Source organism: Oncorhynchus mykiss, chromosome 10 (assembly GCF_013265735.2).
Source record: "Oncorhynchus mykiss isolate Arlee chromosome 10, USDA_OmykA_1.1, whole genome shotgun sequence".
Taxonomy (NCBI): domain Eukaryota; kingdom Metazoa; phylum Chordata; class Actinopteri; order Salmoniformes; family Salmonidae; genus Oncorhynchus; species Oncorhynchus mykiss.
The window spans coordinates 48586486-48605136 of record NC_048574.1 but is presented as its reverse complement, the minus strand read 5'-3'; the positions used below and the strand labels follow the sequence as shown (position 1 = coordinate 48605136).

Below are 18651 nucleotides of genomic sequence, written 5' to 3'. Positions count from 1 at the left end.
GGGGGGGGGGCTGGGGGGTTTACCAGTGTTCACTATACTAGACCCCTTCTGCTCAGCCCTCTCAGCTCACCTCTTTCTGGTGGTACTTGATAGCTAGTTTGAGCTTGGCCAGGTCACGGCAGTCCTGTGGGTCTAGCTCATCACTGAGGTCATCGCGGTGGTTGAGGATGGTCTCCAGCTCTCTAGAGCTCCTGGCCTGGTCCAGCAGGTCCTTGGCAAACAGCTTACACTGCTGGGACAGCTCCTCGTACTCCTGACGGAACTCGTTCTCCACCTGGAAGAGCAATAAACTTGTTATAAGCCCTTTATAAACCCTGCTGGGACAGCTCCTGGTACTCCTGACGGAACTCGTTCTCCACCTTGCTTAGCTCCTTCAGCTCCCAGCCCAGGCGGAAGGCAGTCAGGATGGGGTCTTCGCTGGACAGGGCGATGAGGGATGGGCTGGCCAGGGTCTTGTAGACGTTGAGGCGGGAGCGTGAGTGACGCAGGCTGTCCACCTCGGAGCTGGACACACAGGCCACGCAGTCGCAGCGGATCTGGTGGGGCCGGGGGATGGTCACCTTGCGCTGGACCAGCAGCTTGATGATCTCATAGTTGTTGGTGTGAGCTGCCAGCATGATGGGTGTGATGTCAGGGGTAAACTCTGAGAACTGGGTATCCATCATCAGGTTGGGCACCTGGAGAAGAGAACAGGGGGGTTGGGGAGGAGAGGGATTACTGAGTGGGCCCAGAGAAGAGCATAACCTGTACAACTTTACATCACATGTACATAACTGTGCTAACCTATACATAACATGTACATAGCCTGTCTGTCAAATCATGCTTATTGAGCTACAATAAGGACTGTGTAGGCCCCCTAGCTGAAATATGCCTGTGCTATAACTAATGTCTTTACATACCTGTTTCTCTCTGCTGGACCTGCGATGGGACAGCAGCAGCTCCACGGCGCCCACCACCTCCTTGCGGATGGCGTAGAGCAGTGCGTCGCCCACGTGCACGCCGTGGTTGAGCAGCAGCTCCATCACCTCCAGGTTCTCGTTCTCGATGGCAATGAGCAGCGCGCTGCGCCCCAGCGGGTCCAGGCAGTTCACGTTGATGTTGTAGTAGATCTCCGCCTCCTGCAGGGCCAGCTTCACCCCGGCATAGTCACCCTTCTCAACCGCCGTCAGGTACGCCCGCTCCTCCGCTGACAGCTCCGCTTCCGCCCGCACGATCTGCAGCGGGATGCGGTCGCGGTACGGCGAGTAGCTCGCCTTCTTGTAGTACAGCTGGGCCATGGGATTCATCATGTGCACACGGTCGGCGTCACTCACGGCCTACTGGGGAATTGGAATCTGGGGCGAAAGAAAAACAGCATAGTTTCGTTCTCCACAAATTACACCTGAATCTAGTGTTGATAGACAAATGGTGTTGAATTGCCAAATTAACAGCACAGTGAGCAATGTTTTTATTCCTGTGTTGAACTTCTATTCTATTAAAATGACAATAGAGGGTTCCACTCCTGTTCCAAGCAGGCTATTGGACCCATAGTAATTATGTCATTTCTTCAGCCTCCTCCTTTGATGTCACTCCACACAGCTGAATGTATTAGTAGGATAAACATTGTACGGGGTTCTCTGTTTGATCATTGCAAGCAGTGTTTTTTTTCCCTTCAGGAAACTGACAGCCGAGGGTAAGAAGCCCATATGTGGCAGATCTAGTTTAGCCCCTCTGCCAAACCTCATCACCCTGGTTCTCATTAACCACCCACCCAGCCAGAGCCATTGCTGTAGTCCCACACGGCCCTGCAGGGCCTGCCATTTCTGAGACACATCCATATTCATGGCACCATGGGGAGGGAATGGAGGCACTGCGGCAGGGTAGCCTACTGGTTAGAGCGTTGGTCTTGTAACCGGAAGGTTGCAAGTTTCAAACCCCCGAGCTGACAAGGTACAAATCTGTCGTTCTGCCCCTGAACAGGCAGTTAACCCACTGTTCCTAGGCCATCATTGAAAATAAGAATTTGTTCTTAACTGACTTGCCTAGTTAAATAAAGGTAAAATAAATAAATAAAAAACACCATGGATGGAAGGGAAGTTAGAGCACATGAGGACTGTGCTTGCTTTTCCCTCAGCCTGTCTTGCACGAGTGAGCCCTCTGCTTCAGGGGCTCTGCAGGAGATATGGGTCCACTCCATGCTGAGTCACGGGTGATAAAACACTCTCCCACTGTATTTTCTGCAGTGTGTGGATGGCTGGGTTTAAGTGCTGCTGGTGGGAGCTTAATCTCCTGGGGATGGCCTTGGCAAGATGGTCACTACTTCTGATACCTGGGGACCTTCTCAAATCACTTAGATTTGACAAACGCAGCAAAGGGATTGGTCAGCCAGAGAGGGGGTGGATATGTCCACACAGAAGCCAAGCGTGTTAGCCCCCTGATCACTTCAAGTGGTAATCGAACCAACCATTGACTTAATCAATACAACTGTGCTTGACCTGCTGGTGTTGACTCTGTCCTCGTTACGCCAGTATTAAATTCCCTGCGTATTGGACCGGATCACTCCACATGGACAGAGACATTCTTGGTCAAGGCATCTTGAGGAGGCACGCAAGAGTTCGATCTTGTTCACGAACAAATTGCCCCCTTGGAAATGCGTCCCTGTGTCACCGGTCAATGAGGAGGGACGTGTATAGTATCACCTAGCAAAGACAAGCCGCAGAAAACAGACACCAACCTCCATTTACACAAACTGGAGATTGCAATAAAACACAGCTATCAAATCTAATGCTAAAGCACTGTTCTTTCATGATAAGAATTGATATCACCCATTCCAGCATGGCTGTTTACTGTGCTGAAACGCCCATGCGGGTCTCCATCTCTTCATCGGACCAAGCTGGCAGCTGCAGTGCACAGACCGCACAGTTTTTCAATGTGAGTACTAATTGGCATTAAATGCGAGTAAACCAAGCCAAAGACAACCTTCTGCCCATCTTTAGCACATATCCCCAATCTGTCCCAACGGAGAGGACTGAAGCCTCTCGAAACAATTACATCAATCGCCCCCTTTACAATGTCAGTTAACATCCCATATAAAATATGAACTGCTTAGTCCATGATGTCTATTGCCCCCCTCCCCATTGACAGATAGTTATTCCAGAGCTTGCTGTTACAAAGAAACAACAGAGTTATGCCTTTGAAGGGACTTCTGGGTTCCCAGGTCCATGATGTGTCCAACATCATTTAAAAAAAACTTGAATGAGACATGGCTTTTTTGGGGGGGGGGCTTGGCTTCCACAGTGATTCTGCCCACGCACCACTACCGTGATGGAGAGTGAAGGAGTCGGAGAGAGAATACACAATCACACACACACATGCACACACTCAAACACAGATACAGTGCCTTCATAAGGTATTCACAACCCTTGACTTTTTCCAGATTTTGTTGTGTTACAAGGTGGGATTAAAAAATGTTTACTTAAAAAAAAAAAAAAAAAAATCGGACCGATCTACACAAAGTACTCTGTAATGTCAAAGTTCAAGAAAAATTGTAACGTGTACATTTTTCCCATAAATAAATAAATATCTTGATTAGATACTGTAAGTATTCAACTCCCTGAGCTGTGACTCTTTCTGGGTCTCTAAAAGCTTTGTACAATTTGGCCTTGTGTTTTAAGTTATTGTCCTGCTGAAAGGTGAATTTGTCTACCAGTGTCTGTTAGAAAGCAGACTGAACCAGGTTTTCCTCTACGATTTTTCCTGTGCTTAGCTATATTCCTTTTCTTTTTATCATAAAAAACTTAGTCCTTACCGATGACAAGTATACCGATAACATGATGCAGCCACCACCATGCCACATGTTTTGCAGTTTTACTTTAGTGCCTTATTGCAAACAGAATGCATGTTTTGGAATATTTTTATTTTTTTCATGCTTAATTCTTTCCACTCTGTCATTTAGGTTAGTATTGTGGAGTAACTACAAGGCTGTTGACCCATCCTCATCTTTTACCTATCACAGTCATTATCATGAAATCCCTGAGTGGTTTCCTTCCTCTCTGGCAGCTGAGTTAGGAAGGACACCTATATATTTGTAGTGACTGGGTGTATTGAAACACCATACAAAGTGTAATTAATAACTTCACCATGCTCAAAGGGATATTCAAGTGCTGCTTTATTTGTTTGTACCCACCTACCAATAGGTGTCCATCTTTTCGAGGCAACCTCCCTGGGCTTTGTGGTTGAATCTATGTTTGAAATTTACTGATCGACTGAGGGACCTTACAGATAATTGTATGTGTGGGGTACAGACATGAGGCAATCCTTCGACAATCATGTTAAACACTATTATTGCACATCGACTGCACATTTAAGAACATTTTTACTCCTGATCTTATTTCAACTTGACATAACAAAGGGGTTGAATGCTTACTGTCTCAAGACATTTCAGCTTTTCATTTTTTATTCATTTGTAAAGATTTCAAAAACATAATTCCACTTGGAGATTATGCTGTGTAGGCCAGTGACACACAAATCTAAATTTAAACCATTTAAGACTCAGGCTACACAACAGGCTCAGGTAACACAACAAAATGTGGAAAAAGTCAAGGGGTGTGAATAATTTCTGAAGGCACTGTACACTCGAGATCAACCAGGAGCGACCAAAACGTGCTCTGTGTTAATATGCTGACAAAAACACAAACGATTTGGACCTTTTCAAGTTGCCCATACAGGTATTGTCTTTGGTTTAGAGCCTCTTGAGCATCGCTGTGAGCATCCTTGTGTTTAGCCCATGATGCTTTCGTCCCTGGGAAGAATCTAGATGATGTCTGCATTATATAATCTATCCTCTACATCAATTGTAGTGTTGAAGGCAAAAGAAAAGTGTTAGTCATCGTAAAAACGAAAGCAAATGACTCCTCATCATCTATTGTGTGTCATCTTATAGCATAGTGGACCTTGCATAACTCTTCCACATTCATCTTGAAGGATAATTGTGTCCACAGTAAATGTTCAACTCTGCGGTTAGTGTTGTGACCAGGGAGGTAAAGTAATGGGTGATATTAGGCTACAGACTGTGAGGTATGTTATTGATCCTCCCTGTCCATGTGCACCAGTGACATGCAAGTCAGGGTTGGCAGGGTATGCAGTGCTTACCCAGCAATAATCAGATTTTTAAAAAAGCTGTTATGAAAAGCCAAATAAAAAACGTTGTTATATAGAAAAGTTTATGTTATTTAATGTTTTTTTGAATTAAGGATTCTTGCGCTTTTCGCGTTTAAAATCTCAAATACTTCTATATTTAGTACTTCGTTTCAGATGTGATGGCCTATGGAGTTCCTTGGGAAACCCAACCGCCGAACAAATCCAACGATGGGATTTCAAAATAAATGATATTTAAAAAAAATATATATTTATTTCACCTTTATTTAACCAGGTAGGCTAGTTGAGAACAAGTTCTCATTTACAACTGCGACCTGGCCAAGATAAAGCATAGCAGTGTGAACAGACAGCAACACAGAGTTACACATGGAGTAAACAATAAACAAGTAGAACACAGTAGAAAAAAAGAAAAAAAGAGAGTCTATATACATTGTGTGCAAAAGGCATGAGGAGGTAGGCGAATAATTACAATTTAGAAGATTAACACTGGAGTGATAAATTATCAGATGGTCATGTGCAGGTAGAGATACTAGTGTGCAAAAGAGCAGAAAAGTAAATGAATAAAAACAGTATGGGGATGAGGTAGGTAAATTGGGTGGGCTATTTACTATGTACAGCTGCAGCGATCGGTTAGCTGCTCAGATAGCAGATGTTTAAAGTTGGTGAGGGAGATAAAAGTCTCCAACTTGAACGATTTTTGCAATTCGTTCCAGTCACAGGCAGCAGAGAACTGGAACGAAAGGCGGCCAAATGAGGTGTTGGCTTTAGGGATGATCAGTGACATACACCTGCTGGAGCGCAGATGACCTGGAGCCAGTGGGTCTGGCGACGAATATGTAGCGAGGGCCAGCCGACTAGAGCATACAGGTCGCAGTGGTATAAGGTGCTTTAGTAACAAAGCGGATGGCACTGTGATAAACTGCATCCAGTTTGCTGAGTAGAGTATTGGAAGCCATTTTGTAGATGACATCGCCAAAGTCGAGGATCGGTAGGATAGTCAGTTTTACTAGGGTAAGTTTGGCGACGTGAGTGAAGGAGGCTTTGCGAAATAGAAAGCCGATTCTAGATTTGATTTTGGATTGGAGATGTTTGATATGAGTATGGGAGGAGAGTTTACAGTCTAGCCAGACACCTAGGTACTTATAGATGTCCACATATTCTAGGTCGGAACCATCCAGGGTGGTGATGCTAGTCGGGCGTGCGGGTGCAGGCAGCGAACGGTTGAAAAGCATGCATTTGGTTTTACTAGCGTTTAAGAGCAGTTGGAGGCCACGGAAGGAGTGTTGTATGGCATTGAAGCTCGTTTGGAGGTTAGATAGCACAGTGTCCAAGGAAGGGCCAGAAGTATACAGAATGGTGTCGTCTGCGTAGAGGTGGATCAGAGAATCGCCCGCAGCAAGAGCAACATCATTGATATATACAGAGAAAAGAGTCGGCCCGAGAATTGAACCCTGTGGCACCCCCATAGAGACTGCCAGAGAACCGGACAACATGCCCTCCGATTTGACACACTGAACTCTGTCTGCAAAGTAGTTGGAGAACCAGGCAAGGCAGTCATTAGAAAAACCGAGGCTACTGAGTCTGCCGATAAGAATATGGTGATTGACAGAGTCGAAAGCCTTGGCCAGGTCGATGAAGACGGCTGCACAGTACTGTCTTTTATCGATGGCGGTTATGATATCGTTTAGTACCTTTAGCGTGGCTGAGGTGCACCCGTGACTGGCTCGGAAACCAGATTGCACAGTGGAGAAGGTACGGTGGGATTCGAGATGGTCAGTGATCTGTTTGTTGACTTGGCTTTCGAAGACCTTAGATAGGCAGGGCAGGATGGATATAGGTCTGTAACAGTTTGGGTCCAGGGTGTCTCCCCCTTTGAAGAGGGGGATGACCGCGGCAGCTTTCCAGTCCTTGGGGATCTCAGACGATATGAAAGAGAGGTTGAACAGGCTGGTAATAGGGGTTGCGACAAAGGCGGCGGATAGTTTCAGAAATAGAGGGTCCAGATTGTCAAGCCCAGCTGATTTGTACGGGTCCAGGTTTTGCAGCTCTTTCAGAACACCTGCTATCTGAATTTGGGTAAAGGAGAAGCTGGGGAGAATTGGGTGCGGGGGGGGGGGGGGGGGGGGGGGTGGAGCTGTTGGCTGAAGTTGGAGTAGCCAGGAGGAAGGCATGGCCAGCCGTTGAGAAATGCTTGTTGAAGTTTTTGATTATCATGGATTTATCGGTGGTGACCGTGTTACCTAGCCTCAGTGCAGTGGGCAGCTGAAGTTGGAGTAGCCAGGAGGAAGGCATGGCCAGCCGTTGAGAAATGCTTGTTGAAGTTTTTGATTATCATGGATTTATCGGTGCTGACCGTGTTACCTAGCCTCAGTGCAGTGGGCAGCTGGGAGGAGGTGCTCTTCTTCTCCATGGACTTTAGAGTGTCCCAGAACTTTTTGGAGTTAGAGCTACAGGATGCAAATTTCTGCTTGAAAAAGCTGGCCTTTGCTTTCCTGACTGACTGCGTGTATTGGTTCCTGACTTCCCTGAACAGTTGCATATCGCTGGGACTATTCGATGCTATTGCAGTCCGCCACAGAATGTTTTTGTGCTGGTCGAGGGCAGTCAGGTCTGGAGTGAACCAGGGGCTATATCTGTTCTTAGTTCTGCATTTTTTGAACGGAGCATGCTTATCTAAGATGGTGAGGAAGTTACTTTTAAAGAATGACCAAGCATCCTCAACTGACAGGATGAGGTCAATATCCTTCCAGAATACCCGGGCCAGGTCGATTAGAAAGGCCTGCTCGCAGAAGTGGTTTAGGGAGCGTTTGACAGTGATTAGGGGTGGTCGTTTGACTGCGTACCCGTAGCGGATACAGGCAATGAGGCAGTGATCGCTGAGATCCTGATTGAAGACAGCGGAGGTGTATTTGGAGGGCCAGTTGGTCAGGATAACGTCTATGAGGGTGCCCTTGTTTACAGATTTAGGGTTGTACCTGGTGAGTTCCTTGATGATTTGTGTGAGATTGAGGGCATCTAGCTTAGATTGTAGGACTGCCGGGGTGTTAAGCATATCCCAGTTTAGGTCACCTAACAGAACAAACTCTGAAGCTAGATGGGGGGCGATCAATTCACAAATGGTGTCCAGGACACAGCTGGGAGCTGAGGGGGGGTTGGTAGCAGGCGGCAACAGTGAGAGACTTATTTCTGGAGAGATACATTTTTAGAATTAGAAGTTCGAACTGTTTGGGTATGGACCTGGAAAGTATGACATTACTTTGCAGGCTACAGTGCCTTGCGAAAGTATTCGGCCCTCTTGAACTTTGCGACCTTTTGCCGCATTTCAGGCTTCAAACATAAAGATATAAAACTGTATTTTTTTGTGAAGAATCAACAACAAGTGGGACACAATCATGAAGTGGAACGACATTTATTGGATATTTCAAACTTTTTTAACAAATCAAAAACTGAAAAATTGGGCGTGAAAAATTATTCAGCCCCTTTACTTTCAGTGCAGCAAACTCTCTCCAGAAGTTCAGTGAGGATCTCTGAATGATCCAATGTTGACCTAAATGACTAATGATGATAAATACAATCCACCTGTGTGTAATCAAGTCTCCGTATAAATGCACCTGCACTGTGATAGTCTCAGAGGTCCGTTAAAAGCGCAGAAAGCATCATGAAGAACAAGGAACACACCAGGCAGGTCCGAGATACTGTTGTGAAGAAGTTTAAAGACGGATTTGGATACAAAAAGATTTCCCAAGCTTTAAACATCCCAAGGAGCACTGTGCAAGCGATAATATTGAAATGGAAGGAGTATCAGACCACTGCAAATCTACCAAGACCTGGCCGTCCCTCTAAACTTTCAGCTCATACAAGGAGAAGACTGATCAGAGATGCAGCCAAGAGGCCCATGATCACTCTGGATGAACTGCAGAGATCTACAGCTGAGGTGGGAGACTCTGTCCATAGGACAACAATCAGTCGTATATTGCACAAATCTGGCCTTTATGGAAGAGTGGCAAGAAGAAAGACATTTCTTAAAGATATCCATAAAAAGTGTTGTTTAAAGTTTGCCACAAGCCACCTGGGAGACACACCAAACATGTGGAAGAAGGTGCTCTGGTCAGATGAAACCAAAATTGAACTTTTTGGCAACAATGCAAAACGTTATGTTTGGCGTAAAAGCAACACAGCTGAACACACCATCCCCACTGTCAAACATGGTTTGGGCCATCATGGTTTGGGCCTGCTATTCTTCAGCAGGGACAGGGAAGATGGTTAAAATTGATGGGAAGATGGATGGAGCCAAATACAGGACCATTCTGGAAGAAAACCTGATGGAGTCTGCAAAAGACTTGAGACTGGGACGGAGATTTGTCTTCCAACAAGACAATGATCCAAAACATAAAGCAAAATCTACAATGGAATGGTTCAAAAATAAACATATCCAGGTGTTAGAATGGCCAAGTCAAAGTCCAGACCTGAATCCAATCGAGAATCTGTGGAAAGAACTGAAAACTGCTGTTCACAAATGCTCTCCATCCAACCTCACTGAGCTCGAGCTGTTTTGCAAGGAGGAATGGGAAAAAATGTCAGTCTCTCGATGTGCAAAACTGATAGAGACATACCCCAAGCGACTTACAGCTGTAATCGCAGCAAAAGGTGGCACTACAAAGTATTAACTTAAGGGGGCTGAATAATTTTGCACGCCCAATTTTTCAGTTTTTGATTTGTTAAAAAAGTTTGAAATATCCAATAAATGTCGTTCCACTTCATGATTGTGTCCCACTTGCAGTTTTATATCTTTATGTTTGAAGCCTGAAATGTGGCAAAAGGTCGCAAAGTTCAAGGGGGCCGAATACTTTCGCAAGGCACTGTATCTCTGCAGTAGACTGCAACTCCTCCCCCTTTCGCAGTTCTATCTTGACGGAAAATGTTATAGTTAGGTATGGAAATCTCAGAATGTTTGGTGGCCTTCCTAAGCCAGGATTCAGACACAGCAAGGACATCAGGGTTGGCAGAGTGTGCTAAAGCAGTGAGTAAAACAAACTTAGGGAGGAGGCTTCTGATGTTGACATGCATGAAACCAAGGCTTTTTCGATCACAGAAGTCAACAAATGAGGGTGCCTGGGTACATGCAGGGCCTGGGTTTACCTCCACATCAACCCGCGGAACAGAGGAGGAGTAGAATGAGGGTGCGGCTAAAGGCTATCAAAACTGGTCGCCTAGAGCGTTGGGGACAAAGAATAAAAGGAGCAGATATCTAGGCGTGGTAGAATATATTCAGGGCATAATGCGCAGACAGGGATATGGTGGGGTGCGGGTACAGCGGAGGTAAGCCCAGGCACTGGGTGATGATAAGAGAGGTTGTATCTCTGGACATGCTGTTTGTAATGGGTGAGGTCACCGCATGTGTGGGAGGTGGGACAAAGGAGGTATCAGAGGTATGAAGAGTGGAACTAGGGAGTCCATTGTAAACTAAAACAATGATAACTAACCTGAACAACAGTATACAAGGCATATTGACATTTGACAGAGACATACAGCGAGGCATAAAGTAATCACAGGTGTTGATTGGGAGAGCTAGCTAAAACAACAGGTGAGACAACAACAGCTAATCAGCTAACACAACAACAGCAGGTAAAATGGCGATGACAAGGCAGAGAGGGTCGGATTAACTACATACAGAGCCTGAGTTCGCGACTGGGGCCGACAGATAAAAAATAAACAGAATGGAGTACCGTGATTAATTAATGGACAGTCCAGTAGGCATCAGCTATGTAGCCAAGTGATCATAGTGTCCAGGGGGCAGCAGTAGATGGAACAGGGGAGCCCCACTACGCTAGCGACACAGCGTTTAAAGTTAGTAGTGTCTGCTCCGACGGAGGCCGGACGAAGGTACAGCGGATGGAGTATTCGTCGGCAGACCAGTCGTGGTGGTGCGGCGGGGCGCCGTGTCAACAGAGGATTCAAGCCAGATGGCGAAAGAGGTATTGTGGAATTTAGTTTGCTAGCCGGGAGATGTGCCTGGCTTACGGCTAACTGGTGCTAGCTTCGTGGCAGTGGTGTTAGCCTCTATATCCAATCGGTAGCAGCGGTGATCCGGTGCCAAGGTCCAGAGTTTACAGCAAGGATCCGGTGGAGTTTTGGGCTCTAGCCGTGTATGAGTGGGGTTCGGGTGAACAGCTGAGTAGGCCGGGAGGTGGGCCTCAGGGAATAGCTTCGGTACTAGGTGCCACGGTGAGTGAAAGCTAGCTGTGAAGATCAGAAGTAGTGGTCCAGGGATTATGGCAGGAATCCGGCGTTGTTGTGGAGAGACAGTCCGATATTGGTAGACAAGCGATATTGGTAGACAGGCTAGTATTATCCAGGCTAAAAACAGGGCTGGTATCTGTGCAGAAGGTAAGAGCTGCTAGCAGTGGCTAACAATGACTAAATAGCTTGTAACTAATTAGCTGGTTAGCTTCTGGAGATTCTTGAATGTGTTCTAAAATTGAAAATAATAGTGATTCCGTATCACATTGGGTGAGGCAGGTTACCGGAAGGTATAATCGCATAAAAAATTGAGAAGAGATTGGAAAGCTCATATCCTGAGCTAGCCATTACTTTGGCATCCTGTAATCCGAGCAATCAATTGATCCATTTAACACAAAGTAAAAATGTTATGATGAAATCGTTGGCTCTCAGATGGCCCAACTCTCTCCCAATTCGCCAGGGGATACAGTTACTATTAGAAGTTGTAACATTAGAATTATCGACAGCGAGAATGAATGGTGCTAGTCAAGGAACAAGGGGATAGGGGATAAGTGGTGAGAAGGGTGGTGTGGGCAGAACTTTGGAGCGAAAAGTGCAAGTCAATCTCAGAACAACAGCAAAAGACCTTGTGAAGATGCTGGAGGAAACAGGTACACAAGTATCTATTTTCTTTACATACCAAGTTTACTCTTACAAAATCATTTTTGATCAGTATGATCAGTTCTCTGTATGTATTTCTTATATTTATTTTCCTTTTTGAAGTGCAGCCCATGTGTACATGTTACATAACTGCATATTTGAATTGAAATTGATATTGGACCTGTAACCAAAAAAAATATGAAATAAAGGTTAATCATTCCTTTCTTTCCATCCATCCATTCGAATGCATTAAAATCCTTGACGCATGCAGCCTTTCCTGACTCCAGTCACTGTTAACGGCAGGGTCGGTATAGGCGTCGCTGCTTTGCCTATCTTGAAGTAGCTTGAGCCGATTTCATATTTTGTGCATGTGTATTGACTAAACATGTTGTGTGTCTACCGCCTGGGGGAAGGTCCACATGATTAAGGCGTATCCTCCTAAATTGGGGCTCGCATCCCTTGGACCGAATACAGCCAGCTAGCCAGCAAAAACAACCCGACAAATGGACACCACTATACTCCACCCCAAACAACTCTCCAAGTTGGAACTATCATGCAAGGAGCTGTTTGGAGGGCTCGAAGAATGGAAGGTCAACCACAATGAAAGTCAAGACCAGACAGCGGCATCACACAGCATACAAGATGTGACTTTATTCATGACAGGCAAGGTAACCACCATCTATCTCCCTCACTGCCAGCCGTCAGGCAGGCAAACAGCCAGCACTGGACTGTCCGCCCGTCCAAAATGTCACCACCAATCAACACTCTCTACTCAGACTTGGGGCACAAGTCTATTTTTGATTTACATTTGGTTGAGTTGTCAACTAACACGAATGCAACGTGAAAATCAACAAAAGACGTCACCATGACATTGGATATAGGTTAAAAGTTGGATGAAAAAAAGACAAAATTCTGTAACGTGAACATTCTGTTAGAACCTTATTATATGTGTGTGTAATAATATTTCACATAATAATATTATTATGTGTGTGTGTTTGCGTGCCACGCATTGGAAGAATTGTAAATCCGTTGTGAGTGGCTATGGCGTTTGCGTTGCGAATTATTTGGATTTAATTAGTGCCACATCAGTCGTAACTGTGGATGCTACATTGGTTCTATGGCTGAGCTGAGTTTAGCAGTGTGTCATTTTGTCAGATGATATGAGATATGCCGCTATCAGAGGTTATCACTTGTTTATCTTGGCTACATTGGTGTTTACATTTGGTGAACGTTTATTTGTGAGCTTTGATAATAGCCGGTGCTTATCCAGTCAACGACCTCACCTCATGTCACTGATTTGCACAGCTTCTCATTGCTCTGCTGACTGTTGCACACATCTGCACCACAATAAATTCTATTCACCGCAAGACAAATAGCCTGCAATGTATTGGTTTTATATTGGGTTTTTTTTCACTCTCTCGTGCTTTTCAACCAACAACAAGACTGAGGGGAGTGCTGCTTCAAACATGTCAACTATATATTTAATCACTAAGAGCTCTATATACCTATACACCACAGTTCCATATGAAAATGACTTGATTGTTTAAAAAAACCAAAAGGATATTATATTAGCTGTGCAGGATGTGTGAAGCAGGGGGAGATGAAAGAGATGATGGAGTGTAATGGAACAAGCTGTGGGCGTCCAAACCTGTGGGTGCTCTGTAATGTAATGGTTAACACCACGGATTCAGTGCGCTTCTGAAGTCTTGTGAGCTGCTAGAGTGGCCCTGCCTGCCCGTACACTCACTGCTCGGGCTCGGGGCTCTGTATGTGGGTAGTGCACTCGTGTTGGGTGATATAAGAACTAAACATGGAGTCATTTGAAGATGGAGGAGCGATGAAACCTCAATGAAAATGTGCAGCATGGTCTGATGATGTGCAAGGCCTGAGGCGGTATCTGTGGACCATCCACTGCAATGAGGGGGGGGGGTGAAGGGAACCCATGGAGAGGACATGGATATTTCGTGCCGATGCTTCATTGCTATGCCCAGTGATAAAAGCAGCATCGCGCTCATTGATTAGCTTGCATAAGAGCCTTCTCCTGACATTCAAACTAACATCCATACTTAAGAGGAACACTTGGACCCCGCGGTAGTTCTTTATTTCTCTGTCTCCTCTTGGTCTTCCTCTGCGAGGCAAGGTGAGGGGGAGCAGGGAGGGAGGGAGCCCGCTGGCCATGCACACACACAGGATGAATAATGCAGAGATACTCCGGTTCAGCTCGTTCCGTCGGGGGGCTGGATACCTGGCGCTTCATCAACCTGTTGCCGTAGAGCAAAGGCCTTGGAGCTGCTGAAGGCTGGAGCATCCTCCACTGCACCAGTACGGTAGAGCTGTAGGGAGGCTCAGGCTGATTGGAAATCCAGCAGAGTGTGACAGAATTAGGGAGGTTTGGTTTTCTGTTCAAAGAACGCACCTGCAACTCTATTTGCATGTAAGGATTTCTTCACAAGCTGTCATTTTAAACAGTGACCTAAGCCTGAAGAGGAGAGGCTGGTGAGAAAAGCAAGTCCACAGGGGGGGTGTGGACAGGTCTGGTGCAGCAACACTAACCTCAGTAATATAAATACAATTCAGGATATGTCACAGGAGCCGAGCCAATCAAAGACGTGAACATCAAGTTAAAGAATGTTAAAAATAGTTTTAAAAAATACGAACCTGTTTTCCAGGTACTGCCTTCGATTGTGTTCCAGTTTGTCAATCGATAGTCAACTGGACAGTTGGAGAGTGAGACTTGTGGCTCTATCGCCATGGTGAGAACTATACATCTGGGAGTGAAGGAGATCCGTTGTCGATGTCTGTGCCCCGAGTGGCAGTGAGGTTGACAACTACTGTCCAAACGACATTCATTTTAAATTCAGCAAGTCAATACGATGAAAATATCCTCATGATGTTAGCCTAATGTCATTCATAAAATGATCAAATCAGTAATAATATGAGAAAAAACACTAGCGTTATAGGGACCTATCATATACATCAGAATGTGCAGCTTCAATGGCCATTAGTTGGAAAGCTGAGCAAAAGACAGACGTGTTTGTACTTTGACTCAGAGTCTGAGAGAGGCAACAACACTAGGCAACAACACTAGGCAACAACACTAGGCAACAACACTAGGCAACAACACTAAGCAACAACATGTAAACCTCCACAATAGGGAGCCAGTGCAGAAGTCTAGCAATCAGTTCTCTCTCTGTGTGTGTGTTTGTGTCTCCTCAGGCAGATGTGCACCAACACTGACTGTGCTGTTAATACTGAAGCAGACACAGAAAACACATCCACTTAGAGGAAATGCTAATTGGAGGGAAGGTGACTGTTTACTACAGCCCAGACGTGATGAGAGAGAGAGAGAGAGAGAGAGAGAGAGAGAGAGAGAGAGATGGAATCCACCAGCAGCACTGTGAGAAATTGTAATCTCCCACTTGACTACATGTGACTCGTCCACACTCCCTACACCTGGGATGTTGTGTCTCCTAGCCCATCAACTGTGTGAGAGACACAAAGCTGCTATTTAGCCAGATTATATCCTCTGTGCTGTCAACAAAGACTCTAATTATTATTACCACAATGCTAATACACCTCCTCAGACAGACATGAGTTATTCTAAACACTCCTTTCTCTAATCGTCACCCACCGTTGGGTTCATTTGACATCCACAAACCCAGAACTCTGTGTGGTGCATCCAACCCCGACAGCGAATTATGACAGAGGATTGTTTCTTGGTAACACTAAAGCCTGAACATTTGATTCCTCCCGCACCACCTACCGTATTCACAATGAGGGACTAATTACAGTACGCGGCATAATTATTGGGTTTTTAACACGCGTCTTGTTTTGAGGGTAGGATTCAAAGTGGGTCTCAGGTGCGGAACCACAGGTGTGACTTCAAAGCGCACCCAAGGCACACAGATGGATGGAGGGAGACTGCAGCATTGGATCGTACAATTTGCGTGACACAACCCTGAAGCACATTGCTGTTATGTCTCTTTTGACGGGTAACAGACGTGGATATTTTAGTTTTAGTCTGCTCCTCTTTCTGACCTGTTCTCCGTGCTAAGTGTGAGGGCGTGCGTGCATGACTGCACTTCCTGTGGAATCATCCAGAAGATACCATGGCTTACGTGCATTGCGATCATTAAAGCCGAATTTAGACATCGTCCTAACAATACACAGGAAGGAATTGGGTACACAAAAATCTGAGAAAATAAACCATATGAAGATATATATATATATATATATATATATATATATATATTATATTTTACACATAGATTAATTATGTTTTATTGTCACATCAGCTAGGTACTGTCAAATGTGTTGTTTTGCCTGGTCAGCCATAGCAGTACCGCACCCCTGGAGAAAATGAGGGTTAAGTGCCTTGCTCAAGGGCACGTCGGCAGATTTGTCCCTTTGTTTCCTCGGGTATTCAAACCAGCAACCATTCGGTGACCGTCCCAACACTCTCATTGCTAGGCTACTAGCCGCCCTAAAATACACAGCGATGATTCATACATTCACAATTCTACATCTGTTCTGAGAACTTTGAATATCCTGCACTGAAGGAAGAGATTAGGGGAAGAAAAATACATGATGTGGGATTGTTTTTTTTTTTTCAGTGCTGCGCAGCGATATTAGATTGGGGCTTGCTAAGGGCACACTACCACACCTCCTAGTTTGGTTATGTGCATTAGAAATGAGGAACACAGCTCTTCTGCCTGCCCCTCTGTGTATATCTTCCATCTGTCCATAAATCTACGCGGTGTCTCGGTGGCCTTGAACAAATCATAACAAGCAGGTCCAATCGCTGTGTCACAGGCCAGCACTCTGTTGAATTGCGTTTCTGTCCATTTAAAAGGGGGAGGACAAGCCATGTTAAAGTTCTTGGGAGGGACCGTGTCCCTGTTGAAATAAGCACAATGTGCCGAAGCCTGGCTGAACGCTTGCTTCAAAACCCCTCAACACATTGTGCTGTTTTTACAGTGAGTGGGATTCCTGTCTGTGGTAGGAAAGGCTTACTGGTAAATGAGTATAGATGACGCCCCTTTACTGTATATCTCAGCAATTATGTGATGTATCAATAAAACAGGGGCTGATGATTTCCACAGAGATACACACTCCATTTAAACTAGAATTGCACCCCCCGTTGCAGATGAGTGTTTTCCGCATGAATTGGGCATTTAGTTCAAACACAGCTGACTTATCTCCTGCAGACTAAATATGTACAACTGTGCCATCGTCTCCAGTGTGTCAGAGAGAGAACGGCACACACAAATCCCACCGTCCACCCTGGAGTCCGGCTCCTACTTAGTTTGATTATGGAGGTGCAATGTTTACGTTGAAAAGATAATGGCAAACTTACCTGATGCAGATTTTCGACATGGTCTTTTTCTTTGCGTTTCCCCCCCCCCACCAGTCTGGTAACTCCTAGGTTGTAATAGTGATTGGGTGGTCCTGTTAGAATCAGTATATCCATCCTTACACTCCTCCCCACTGTGGGGGAAAAGAACAAGAGCAAAGCTGATTATCCAAGAGGTTCTCTCTGGCATCCAGTGTTCAGGTAAGAGGCAGAGAAATGACTGGGTATCTTCTCTCTGTGTAAGTAGGAGTGTCTGGGGTGTTCTACCTCTGCTCTGCTATCCTGTGCTGCGTCTCTCCCCTCACAGCTTGCCGCGCGCCACTCTCTCCCCTCTGATTGGTGGGGCAGCAGGGCCGGGGGCTCGCCGTGCATTTGCTACGGTTGTCATGGTGTCGAACGGAGTGTAGTCACGGTGGCGGCGGCGGGTGCCCTTCTCCAACCCCTCTCTGTCTCTCGCTGCGTTGTCAACACTGCCAGCTCCTCTGCTCTTCACATCACACTCTCTGCTTTGGCTCTTTGCATTCTCTCTCTCTCTCTCCTTTCTGCACCCTCCCTCCATCTCTCCCTCCCACCCTCCTCCCAATCTCCCCTCATTTATCTCCAGCACCAGCCTTCTCTCCCCATGCACCCATTCTTCTCAAGTATCTACCTGTTTCGTCGCTGTTGATGTCAGCCCTTCCTCCCCTGCCCCCCAAATTGCAGGTGCTATTTTGTCATCCGAGGCTAATCAAGGATCAAGGGATTTGACATGGCCTACCCCTCCCCACCCGTTATCACCAACCCTGCAGAGTTACACTGCTGCAGTCTCCCGTTCTCATGCATAATCAATACACGAACCTGTCTGGAGTTGTAGTGTACCTTGAGTTGCAACTAACCACATTTTGTTACCCGAATCATGTTAATTGAAAGGAGGCCCCACGTGTTCTGGTGACTCTCCACATGGATCCAGTCCCATTGCGGGGGTGAATGGAGCACCCTTGGAATGACAACAGGAGAGAGGATATGTGCCAGCGATGTGCTCAGCCTCATGGGAAACAAGAGTGACGTGCGGGGAGCGGGGGTTAGCATTGATTCACTGTGGTGTTCATTTTCCCCAGTCAGATGACGTTACCTGTACAGGGATGGCTGGCTTGTGGCACTGCAGATGAAGCACACGGGAGACAAGGGGCTCTAGAAATGCTTTGGCACGCACACTCAAGCACACACACACACACACACACACACACACACACACACACACACACACACACACACACACACACACACACACACACACACACACA

The 18651-nt window shown here is 45.9% G+C and overlaps 1 protein-coding gene across 1 annotated transcript in view; it reads right to left on the bottom strand.

The window, feature by feature from the left end:
- The window catches only part of LOC110534166 (short transient receptor potential channel 5), a 37116-nt gene extending 19265 nt beyond the window's left edge, over positions 1 to 17851 (bottom strand). The window contains exons 1-4 of the mRNA XM_021618872.2: positions 17372 to 17851; positions 900 to 1334; positions 360 to 677; positions 71 to 274 (exon numbers count right to left, since the gene is read on the bottom strand). Coding sequence (XP_021474547.2) covers positions 71 to 274; positions 360 to 677; positions 900 to 1289 — 912 coding nt within the window. The 5' untranslated portion in view covers positions 1290 to 1334; positions 17372 to 17851. The remainder of the gene's footprint in view (positions 1 to 70; positions 275 to 359; positions 678 to 899; positions 1335 to 17371) is intronic.
- Between the last annotated feature and the right edge of the window lie 800 nt (positions 17852 to 18651).